This window comes from Hypanus sabinus, chromosome 16 (genome assembly GCF_030144855.1).
Source record: "Hypanus sabinus isolate sHypSab1 chromosome 16, sHypSab1.hap1, whole genome shotgun sequence".
Taxonomy (NCBI): Eukaryota; Metazoa; Chordata; class Chondrichthyes; order Myliobatiformes; family Dasyatidae; genus Hypanus; species Hypanus sabinus.
Genome location: NC_082721.1, coordinates 21,226,496 through 21,239,194, shown reverse-complemented (window position 1 = coordinate 21,239,194; position 12,699 = coordinate 21,226,496). Strand labels below are relative to the sequence as shown.

General features: G+C 42.0%; 1 protein-coding gene across 4 annotated transcripts in view; it reads right to left on the bottom strand.

The window, feature by feature from the left end:
- LOC132406055 (spindlin-1-like) overlaps positions 1 to 12,699 on the bottom strand; it is a 99,597-nt gene that overhangs the window by 35,151 nt on the left and 51,747 nt on the right. For all 4 annotated transcript variants that reach the window (XM_059991237.1, XM_059991241.1, XM_059991239.1 and 1 more), the window contains exon 2: positions 12,176 to 12,223. In XM_059991237.1, coding sequence (XP_059847220.1) covers positions 12,176 to 12,201 — 26 coding nt within the window. In that variant the 5' untranslated portion in view covers positions 12,202 to 12,223. The remainder of the gene's footprint in view (positions 1 to 12,175; positions 12,224 to 12,699) is intronic.

Genomic DNA, 12,699 nt, shown 5'->3' with positions numbered 1-12,699 from the left:
TGCGATCTAAACTTTGGTGTTGTGTACCGGGGTGACTGAGCGATCTGGCGCTTTGCTGTTTCCGAGGATGTTCCAAACAAAGTTTGCAGCCTCAAGGCGGAGAAGCCTGGAGACAAGGAGCCCATGATTGACTACTTCTCGCTGATTAAAGCACCAAGGAAGATTGAAATCATCAAGGCAAGAGAGTCATCTACCAGCCTCTCACTCGCTACTGCCAGAGGAAGGTGCTTGTGTGTGGCTTTCTCTCTCTCTCACTCGCTGCTCCAGAAGGAAGGTCCCTGCGTTCAAATGGTTTTTCTCCTTCGATGCTGCTGGAAGTTGAGCAAGGTTTAATCAATGCGGTCTGTGGATTCGATTCTGTAATTCATGTTATGATTTGTTTCTGGTTGCTCACTTTATTTTGTTAATATTTTGGGTGACTTTGAATCGGGGCAGCCTCCAGATAATGAACTCTGAGCAGAACTGAATATGCCTGGACGCTTTTGTTATTGTGTTTTATATTCTGTTTACTCGCTCGTTTTTTGTTGCCGGTTGCGGGACTTTTTGATGTGCGTGGTGGGGGGCGGGTTTGCTGTTATCCTTGAATTTGTTCTATGGTTTTCTTTGTTTAGTGGCTGTCTGTGGGAAGATGAATCTCAAGGTTGTACACTGCATACATACTTCGATTATAGATGTACTTTGAGTAGGACATAGCACACAATCTAATCAACAGGCAATACTGATAATCAAGTGAGTTATTATGACTGGTAAATTGCTTGCCAGTGTGAATACTGAGATATTTCCCCTGAACGTGGACCTAGAATGAGGAGAGATTTTTTTAAAAAACCTCAGCGTAGATTTAACTACTCCCAGAAAACTGGAAATGACTGAAACACTCATCAAAAAATATATAATGACGGCAAGGTAAAAATATTTCAATTTTATAATTGACCCCAGCAAGATCCTAGTTAGGCAAGTGCAATAACAAAGGCACACATTCTCTTCAGTATAACCTGCCCCCCCCAACTCCAAGTAGGTTCTGCCCTCCTACACTTTATCCCACCCCACCGCTCCCCAACCTCGAAAAAGCGCTCCGCTCTTTGATGTCTATCCTGTTGCCCACCCAGTCAGAATATCAACAGTCTCTGCCTGTAACCAAAGCATTAATTTTTGATTGCGTAACTTGGAAAGAACTTGATGTAAACAGAGCACAGCAGGTCAACAGAGTACTACCATTAATGCTGAAAGGAGATTGAGGGCGATAGAACGGTTAAATTACTGGCAGTCTAGAGATTTGAACTAATTACGATTCAAGTTCAAATGTAAATTCACAACAGCTGGGATATTCTAAAAAGTTAATTAAATCTACAATTTCAAAGTCAAAGTTGAGTTTATTGCCATGCATTACAGGTACAATGAAACACTTATTTGTAGCAGTGTCACAGGCACATAGCATTAACTTAAAATCTGAGATATCTCTACCTGAGATACTGCTGCAAATAAGCCGGATGGTGACCCTTAAGCTAAATTCACTGAATTCACCTACCGCCTTTGAGGTGTATACATGACCTTAATGGAAAAATGCTGCCGTTGTTGCTCATCTGGCCCACATGACTAGCTATATCAATGTTCCCTTTGCACAGGGGTTCCCAACCTGGGGTCCATGGACCCCTTGGTAAATGGTAAGGGTCCATGGCTCAAAAAAAAGGTTGAAAACCCCTGCCTTAGCAGGAACAGTGGTGCATATTAGACCTTCATTCTTAGTTGACAGAAGAAGAAACAAGATCCTGAGGCTTGGCAGAGTGAATGCCAAGAAGATGTTTCCCCTGTATGTGGAGTCTACAGCCAAAGAGCATGGACAGCTATTTTAAAATAGAGATTAGGAATAACTTCATTCCTCAGTAAGTTGTGGCCAATTGGATTCTCCACCAGAGAGCCATGAGAACTGTTTCATTCAACATATTTGTGGAAATGAAGCTTTTGGGGATCAGGAAAGAAAGTAGAGTTGAGTACAAATACAGATTAGACACGAAGGATCAGATGGCCTGCTTCTTATGATTGAGTCAAAACTGCACTCTGGAATTACCTGGCAAGCCTTTCAGTACAACGGCCATTAGAGATGGGAAATAATTGCTGGACTTGCCAGTCATGACTAGATTTTCTTCAGAGCTGCAACTTGAACAAGAGGTGATGTCCCCATCCCCCTCTCAAATTCAGTTTGACCATTTCTAGCACTTTTCTCCCTTTTCAGGATCTGTCTTTATCTCAGGAGATAAACTATCAATGCACATTTTCTATAAACCCACTGTTTCCCACAGTTATTTACCTTGCTTTTTGTAAGGATGCTATCCTTTGCCCCTATATTTACCATCCCTTTCCCACATCCTGTCAGGATGAAGCCTTTCCAGGACATCTTTTTCAGGAAAAGTGGATTGATGAAGCCCCCTCTCACATTTCCTCCATTTGTTGGGCTATTGCTCTCAGCCCACCTTTCTCCAAACAGAATTGAGAAAGAATTCTTCTAGTCCTCATTTTTCACTCGACTAACCTGTGTCCAGAGCATCATCCTTTATCACTTCCACCAGTCTACAATTAGATCCTGTCATTCAGTCTAACTTCCTCTTCCACATCGCATGTTTCCAGAGGTAACATCTACTAAATGGAAAAGACTCGAGGACAGCTTCTACCTCACTGTTATAAGAATAAATAGTTCCCTTGTACGATAAGTTGGACTCTTGACCACAGAATATACCTCAGTATGATCTTGCACTCTCTCTAGCTGTTACGCTTTATTCTGCACCGTTATTGTTTACCTTCTGCTACCACAATACACTATGTAATGATCTGATCTGTATGAACAATATGCAGGAAAGGCTTTCCTCTGCATCTTGGTACCCATGACAATAATAAACCAGCTCCAATCACACTCACTTGTTGAAGAAAAGCAGAAAAGATTTGCCTCATTTCCTGCCTAATATTTACCCCTAAGCAACATCATTATAATAGGATATTAGGTCATAATCCCATTGCAATTTGTGGGAGGTTGTCCCAACTTGCAACATTTCTTACATTACAAATTATACCATGTTTCAATAGCTGCAAAACACTGAGGGAGAATGTGAAGTACACTTAGTAAATTCAAACCCTTGTTTTTGGAACAAAAAATGACCAGATGTTCAAATTTTTAAGCTTCGAGATCCAATTTCCTTCTTGTGTTACTAAAGAAAGTCTTATTTATACAGGTCTCATCAAATTGCAAATCTCAGAGGACTTTACAGACAATGAGTTACTGTGAAGTGAAGGGAAATGTTATGCTGATGATTGTCTTAGCCATTTTATAACAAGCTAAAGCTTCTATCGGTATAAAGGACAGTTGATGTTAAATGACAAATGCAATGCTGGAGAAAGGATGGGCAAGGAACAAGTGACAGGGAACACAGAAAAAGTTGTGTGTTGCTCTGAATTTCCAGTATCTGCAGAATCCTTTGTATTGTAATGTGGAAGAGCAGGTTCGAGGAGCCAATAAGTGAAAAGGGAGAAACAAATTTTTAAATGGGTACATTAGATATTTATTTGAGAAATGAACTGTGAAGCACTAAATCGGGTGTCTAACTAAACACGTGTTTGTATAAGCTACTCAAAACCACTACACTGTACATTCAGTTACCCTTTAAATGAACAGACAGTCTGTTAAACCTCCTTGATTTATAAAACCCAAGAAGTAGGCATGCTACGATTGGATACATAACTAAACAAACTACTGGGGGGGGGGGGGGGGGGGAGGTGGCATCTATGTCTGCAATGCTCCTTTTCAGTGGTCCTTCAGGACTGGTCGCAACTTCAGCCTGAAATCAGGCCCTGTGGGTGGCAGGAAAGAAAGAGGGTGAAACCTCTGCACATGCTATCCTTTATACCCAGAACTAATGCACAGAACTGGAATTGGGCTCCGTGGCACAGAAGCCAACTAACAGGAAAAGAGCATCACAGACTTTAAACGAGCCAATCAGCATGACAGAAGCGGCTTGCAAACAGTGTAAGCCATGCCCACCAGAGGGCATGTGTGTAAGCGATACAGAAAGGGAGTGGGCAAGTGATGAGAGGGATTGCTGTCATCTTCTTGTGAAGATTATTCCCTTCAATGGGCTCAATACAAAGTTCACAAGATCCATAGTCATGAATGTGGGCAGTCTTCAAGCTGTCAACTGAGTTAAAGGTTCAACTCTTACTGCAATCACAGCTTCACTTCCTCATACCAGTTCCTGACCAACTTGGTTACAGATGTCCAGAGTTCAAAACAAATTAATTATCAAAGCACATATATGTTACCATATACTACCTTGATACTCATTTTCTTATAAACATTTATGGGAAATTTTTTTAAAAGCTATACATAAAGAAAGACTAACAAGCAACCAATGTGCAAAAATTGACAAATATACAAAATAAAAAAATAATGTTGAGAACATGACTTATAAGTAGAATCAGTTCAAGCGTTATGGTGAGTGAAGTTAACCATGCTGGTTCAGGAACAGAATGGTTGTAGCGTAATAACTGTTCCAAAACCTGGTGGTGTGGGACTTAAGGCTTTTGTACCTTCTGCCCAATGGTAGAGGCAAGAAGACAGCATGGCCTGGATAGTGGGAGTCTTCTTTCTTCTGGCAGCACTCCATGTAAATATCCTCAATGGTGGGGAGGTCTTTGCCTGCGATCGACTGGGCTGTGTCCATCACTCACTGTAGTACAGGTCCTTCACAGAACACAGTTGGCTAAATGCCCATGATAACAACCGGGTGACAGAACAAGAAAAATTGGCTAGGAATCACATTTTTTTAAAGAAGTGGTAAGTTTGGATAATTACTCCTTCTCCATCTTCTCCCTGCCTGTCCGTATTGCATGTGAAGTCTTGGAAACTGTACTGCTTTGTCTCTCTCCACAGATGTTGCCTGAACTACTCAGTACTTTCTGCTTACATTTCAGGCTTCCTGCTTGATAAAATTTTGCTTTGGTTTTAATTTAAAACCACAACTGCATTTTTATTTATGCACAATGTCTTTAGTGAAACCTTCCAAGCTGATTCACAAAATATCATCAGCAATATATGTCAGTGTTTTGTGGCAAATGAAGAACAGCTTTGGTTTAATGAGCATCCTAATGGAGGTGATGGAACCAGAATAGGGAATGGTGACGTGAACATTCATTTCTCCAACTTCCAGTAATTTCAATCCCCTCCCCCTTCTTTTTTCCATCCCTATTCTGGTTCCCCTCTCACCCCTTCCCTTCTCCTCACCTGCCCATTACCTCTCTCTGGTGACCTTCCTCCCTTTTTTTTGTGTATCACTGTCCTCTCCTATCAAATTCCTTCTTCTTCAGCCTTTTACCTCTACCTCCCAGCTCCTTACTTCATCCCTGCTTTCCTACTCACACACCTTCCCCCTTACCTGGTTTCACCTGTCACCTGTCAGTTTATACTCCTCACTGACTCCCCCACCCCTCCCCCTACCAACCCACCTTTTTATTTTGGTTTATTTCCCTTCCTTTCCAGTCCTGATGAAGGGTCTCAGCTCAAAACAAATCCATTACTAAGGCTGTAGTACTTGAAAAAAACAGTAAGATGAGGGGGGTGTGTGTGTGTGGGTGGGGGTGGGGGTGGGGGTGGGAGTGGGGCTCCTGGTGGAGTCGTCAGGGCGGCATCATGACAAGCTTTTTGCACCGATCTTTTTTTGTGATTGCTCATCATGCAGTGTGTCTTGAGCAACTGAACCCTGGAGGAGCCCATCGCTCTCCAGGTTTTTGGAGCCGGCTGGATTCGAACTCTGGAGCCTTCGCTCCGAAGTCCGGCGCTGATGCCACTACACCACCAGCCGGCCTGTCGACATAGATTTATGAAAGAGAAATAATGTTTCAAATTATTATTTAAATTTGGTTGCAACTAGAAGAAAAAGATGAATGAACTGTTGTGTATTTTACTTCCTCAAGTCAGTCATACAACATGAAAACAGTCTTTTCAGACCACCTTGCCCATTGCCGACTGTGTAACCAAGTGATACAGTTCCAACTGCCTGCATTTGGCTCACTGCCTCTAAACCTCTCCTGTCCATGTATTTACATACATGCCTTTTAAATGTTGCTAATGTGCTCACCTCAACCAGTATTCCAGGCAGCCTATTCTAAATACATAGTGCCCTTTTTTTGCAAGAAGATGATGCCCCCGAGATCCCTTTTAAATCTCTACATCCGATCTTAAACCTATGCCCTTGATTTTAGCACTCTCTCCTTGGTCCAAAGCTTTCGCCCTATATATATGTTTCTTTTTAAATTCATTCACAGGACGTCGGCAGTAGCAGCTAAGCCAGCATTCATTGTCCATCCCCAGTTGCCCTTGAGGAGGTGGTGATGAACTGCCTTCTTGAACTGCTGCAGTCCCTAGGGTGTAGGTATACTTACAGTGCTGTTATAGAGGAAATTCCATGATTTTTGCCCAGCAATAATGAAGGAATGGTGATGGTTCCAAGTCAAGATGGTGAGCGACTTGAAGGGGGATTTCCAAGTGGTGGTGTTCCCAGATATCTACTGTTCCCTAGATGGTAGTGGTCATGGATCTGGAAGATGTTGCCAGAGGAACTTTGGTGTGTTGTTGCAGTGCATCTTGTAGATAGTACACATAGTTGCAATTGTTCGTCAATGGTGAAGGGACTGGATGCTTGTGGAAGGGGTACCAATTAAGTGGGCTGCCTTGTACTGGATGGTGTTGAGCTTCTAGAGTGTTGATGGAGCTGCACTCAACCAGGTGATTATTCCATTACACTACTGATCTGAGCCTTGTAGATGGTGAATATGCTTTGGGGAGCCAGGAGCTGAGTTACACACCACAGGATTCCTAGCCTTTGACCTGCTCTGGTAGCCATGGTGTTTATATACCAGTTCAATTTCCTGTTAATGGTAGCCCCCAGGATGTTGATATTAGGGGATTCAGTGATGGTGATGCCACTGAATATCAGGAAACGTGAGTTAGAGCCTCTCTTGTTGGAGATGGTCATTGCCTGACACGTGCATGGCTCGAATGTTACTTGCCACTTGTCAGCCAAAGCCTGGATATTGTCCAGGTCCTGCTGCATTTGGGTATGAAATGCTTCGCTATCTGTGGAATCAGGAATGGTGTAGAACATTGTGCAGTCATCTGAGAACATCTCCACTTCCGACCTTATGACGGAAGGAAGGTCATTGATGAAGCAGCTGAAGATGGTTGGTCCTAGGACACTTTCCTGAGGAACTCCTGCAGTGATGGCCTGAGGATGAGATGATTGACCTCCAACCACCACAACCATCTTCCTTTGTGTCTGGCATGATTCCAGCCAGTGGAAGGTTCTCCCCCCCCGCCCCCCCGATTCACACTGATTCCATTTTAGCTAGGGCACCTTGACGTCATATTTAGTCAACTGCTGCCTTAATGTCAAGGGCCATCATTCTCACCTCACCTCTGGTATTTAGCTCTTTGCCCATGTTTGGACCAAGGAAGTGATGAGGTCAGGAGCTGAGTGGCCTTGATGGAATTCAAACTGGGCATCCGTAAGCAGGTTATTGCCAAGTAGGCGCTGCATGATAACACTAATGATGACTCCTTCCGTTAACTTGCTGATGATTGAGAGTAGGCTGATGGGGCAGTAATTGGCTCATAATCTCCTCATAATCTCATATACCTTTATCAGGGCACCCCTCATTCTCCTGTGTTCCAGGGAATAAAGTCTCAGTCTATGCAACCTTTCCTTGAACTCAGGCTTCAAGGCAACATACTTGTAAATAATTTCTGTACTCTTTCTAGTCTAGTAGCATCTTTCTGAAAACAGGGCAAACAAAACTGTACACAACTCTCCAAGTGTAGCCTCACTGGTACCTTATATAATATAACAGCAACTTAACTTCCCAAATCCTACACTCAGTGCTTGACTGACTCAATGTGATTGTTGTACATGACACTTATGAACAAAATCCCAGCATGCATTGTGAAAGGGTTAATTAACAGAAGACGCGTAGGAATATATGGTAACTTTCCAGTTGGGGACCTGTGACGTGGGGTCAACAGAGAGGGGTTTAATCTGCTGATGATACCAAGCCTGGTGGCTATGTGGACTTCTTAGAGGGTGCATGGCTTCAGGTGATTTTTAGTGGCCAAGTTAATGGGGAAAGGATGCAGCAGATGAAATATATGGAAAGGAAATAACAGTAATAACACCATCAACTTCATAGATCTGGTTATTCCAAACAAACACGGTATACAGAAATTAGTAAGTGAAAAACACCAGAAATATGTTGAATTAAAAGAGGAAATCAAAAGACTGCAGAAAATGAACAGGTACACGTTGCCCCAATAGTAAAATCTACAACTGGTATCATCCCAAAATCACACCACAGGCCTACACTGCAATACTTATGTAAATCTTCAGAAAGCCACAATACTAAACACCACTAGAGTAGTCTGAAAGCTCCTAGCAACTGAGAAATAAGTGTGCTTGGCTATGCTTGTGCCTTAGGTTTTACCAGCTTGAGCAGAAAAAAATGAAAATAATAACAACGTTATTTATAGAGCACTTTTCATACAGATGATGTAGCTCGAAATGCTACAGTCACTATTAGGCCCCATTCAGTTCAGTTTGGTAACAATATCTCCTCCATGATCTCCGGCTGCCCAGGTGCACCACAGGACTACGTGCTTAGTCCTCTACTCTATTCCTACGACTGTGTGGTTAAGCACAGCTCCAATGTCATACTTAAGTTTGCTGATGACACCACTGTTGTGGGCCGAATCAAAGGTGGTGATGAATCATAGCATAGAATAAATAGCTTACAGGAGGAAGACTGAAAATTAGGCTGAGTGGTGTCATAACAACAACCTCTCATTCAATGTCAGCAAGACCAAGGAATTGATTATAAACTTAAGGAGAGGGAAACAAGAGGTCCATGATTCAGTCCTCAATTGGAGGATCAGAGGTGGAGTGGATTAGCAAATCGAAATCCCTGGGTGTTACTATTTCATAGGGCCTGTCCTGCAACCAGCATGTAAGTGCAATTGCAAAGAAAGCACAGCAGTGCCTCTACTTCTTCAAGATTCTGAGGAGATTCAGCATAACATTTAAAACTTTGACAAGCTTCTATGGATGTGTAGTGGAAAGTGTATTCACTGGCTGCATTGCAGCCTGGTATGGAAATGCCAATGCCTTTGAAAGGAAAATTCTACAAAAGGCAGAGGAGTCAGCCTGGTACATCATGGGTAAAGCCTTACAAGCACTGAACACCTCTACATGAAACAATAGGAAAGCAGCATCCATCACCCAGGTTATGCTCTCTTCTCACTGCTGCCATCAGGTAGGAGATACATCACGAAGTTCAAGAATAGTTTCTACATCTCAACTGTCAGAACCTTGACTAAAAGGGGATGACTACACTCATTTGCCCCATCACTGAATTGTTCCCACAACCAATGATCATTTTAAGGACTCTATCTCATTATCTCAGGTTCTCATTATTTATTGGTATTTATTTATACTTGCATTTGCAGAGTTTGTTATCTTCTGCACACTGGTTGATCCTTCCTCGATTCTGTTATAGTTACTATTCTATAAATTTGCTGAGTAAGTGCACAAGAAAATAAATCTCAGGGCTGTATATGGGGACGTATATGTATTTTGATAATAAATTTACTTTGAACAATGGGATAAAAGTACAAACATGAATATAAAATAAAAAATAAAAATAAATATGGGAAAAAAGACAAAAAGGTGTAAGTTAAAAGCAAGGTTAAATAAGCAAATAGGTTTTGGCCATCCACTGACTGTTGAAATAGAAAAGCAGTGTATATTTTAAATGTTGAGTGACTGAAAGATTCAGAAGGGCCTGGGTTTCTTAGTGCACAAAAATTTAGTTCATCAGTTCAGCAAGCACGGAGGCACGAGAACTGAATGCTGGCCTTCACTGACTATAAGGTCAACTATTCAGGGCCATGAATGATGACTACGCAAAATCTTCAAGAAGTGAGCTTTAGGCCAACTAATTTGTTTTCCAGCAATACGGCTGACTCCAAATTGTTGAAAAGCTCAGGAGATCCAAATTACAAGCCCTTACTCTCCTGCAAGTACTTTCCCAAGATCACAAATCAACCCGAAAATGACAACTCTCTTCCCCCATTACCCTGACAAAAATCAAAACAAGTTGTCTTGATGACTTCCATACATCTGTCTGGAGACAGATAGTGACTTTCGATGCAGGCTCCCTATTCAACAATGCATATTTCTGCAATAGAGGGAGAGCTGTGAAGGTGCACCGATGATTCATGGGGGGGGGGGGGAGAAGCCTTTTTGTACAAAGAGAGATTAAACAGACTGAGTCTGTACTCTCACGTGTAAGGGAACGAGAGGAGCTCACAGTATAACACAGTCCTTAGCATGGCTGATGTAGAGTTGATGACTCCATTGGACATAAGATCAACACAGGGCCATGCATGAAGTCTTTGCAAAATCTTTTAAGAAGTGTGCTAAAAACAGGGATCATGATCTCAGTCAACATCAACATTATTCTGGAGAACAGGGACCACAGCTGACTAGAAATTCACTGCACCAGCCACACACATTATTCCCAACCTTTTTTATGCCATGAACCAATACCATTAAGCAAGGGGTCTGTAGGCCCCAGGTTGGGAACCCCTGCAGTATGGTTATAACAGCAGGCTCACCTATGTCAAGAAATTCAGCCTGTGACACCCCAAATCCTTTCCATTTTCTGCCTGCCACAGAACAAAAGGAAAATGGAACAATCTCCGTGTAATCTGGAGCGTGGAACCCTGTTAACACCAGAAACTTAAAACTACTCAGGACAAAACAGCTCACTTGATTGTCACCCATCCCACAGGGATACCCTGTGAAAATGCACTGCATTTAAGTTAGTATGACAACAAAACCACAAGTCCATCAGCAGGTTATGAGAACACCACCTCCCACTGGCACACAATCTCCTGACTTGGAAACGTACTGGTGTTCATTATCTCTGGTTCTAAATCCTAAAACTCTTAACACTAAGGCAATATGGGAATATCTTCATCAAAAGGAGCTAGTCAAGAGGGTGACTCACCACTACCTTCTTAAAAGTAAATAAAGATTGACAATAATTCTTAGCCTGGTCAGTGATGCCAACATCTGGGGGAAAAAAGTTAAAAAGCCTTCTGTAACCATTTCAATAGGATTGGCTTTTTGCCATTCTGCTTATTGCATCCAATTTATACAGATCTTCTCATTTCTCGTGACTTTTGCAGTGTTAAAACATCTGAAGGTGTCTTGAAGTTAATTCAGATATCCAATAGTATGAAACAAATTCCATGCGTTCAAATGTACCCAGTTCCTGAATGCAGTGGTCATCCATTGGTACCCATGTTTCTTCTTATGGTTTAGGAATTATCATGAGTAGGTCACACCTCGAAGTGAAGAAACTACGAGACAGGATGTGAGCAGATGTTCGACCCCATTTTGCCGACTAAAACTTCTATTGTTCCCCAACTAAAACGACGAGGAAGATTGAAACATCAAGATGAACGTGGAAGCTGAGCACCGACTGCCGGCCTTCTGATTGCTGGTGGCATCATTCTACTGCCAGAGCCATATCACTGTGCCCAGTGGGTAGGCCTCTGTGTCTCTCTCTTTCCATGATCTTGAGAGGATGTTACTGAGGTTTCTACGCTCATGGATTTGGACTATGGACTTTTTTCAGTCTTATGATTTTGATATTCTGTGTTTTTGCTCATTATTTCTTGTTGCATTTTGTGTGGGGAAGGGTGTTTTGGGGGGGGTCCATATTCTTATTGTGTTCTTGTTAATTTTTTTGTGCAGGGTGAGAGGGATCAGGGAGGGGTTGATAATCGTGTTGTGGTTTGTTCAGGGGGAGGGGGTGTTTGATGATCGTATTGCTGTTCCTTCTTTGTGCTGGGGGTGGGTTTGGTGTAACTCTCTGAAATAACTTCCAAGGTTTTTCTTTGTTTCATGGCTACCTGGAGAAGACGAATATCAGAGCTGTATACTAAATACATTCTTCAATAATAAATAAACCTTTAAACCTTTGAACGCAGCTCGAATTGAACAACAGTACTCCAGCAACTTGATGATCAACACAAAAATAACCACACTGGGTTGTGCTCTGTCCCAATGCTCCCCTTTACCTATGAGGCTTCTTTCTCTTCAACATGTTCACATGAATTCCAACAACTCTGAAAGAGAATGGAAAAAGAAAACATTCCATTATTTTTCAACCCCAATCTTGGTCTTCTTCAACATTCAAGCAACAGCAGCTGATGTACATACCTGTTCCAGGAGGGAAGATTAATCTGAGACTCAGTTTTAAAACATTAGGTATCAGTGCCAAGGACAGCTAACTCCTTGGAAATGGAAAACCAGGCAGTGTATGCAAAAGTAATGGGTTAAAGTTTTGGTGGGGTGAAGGCAAATAGGGAAGAACTTTCAAGAATATTTACATTAATTCTAAAAGATAAAAGCTCATTGTTCATGCAATGGAATTTAGAACCTACTGCTTGGGTCTAAACACACCAAATTTAGTTTGAAAAAAAACTAAAGTTTATGACTCAGAGAGTGAAAAAGAATCACTAAAACCAATACAGTCTAGTTTTCTCTCAACACAATCTAAAAACATGATACAATTCTGGCAGCCAACATTTCCTGTTTGACA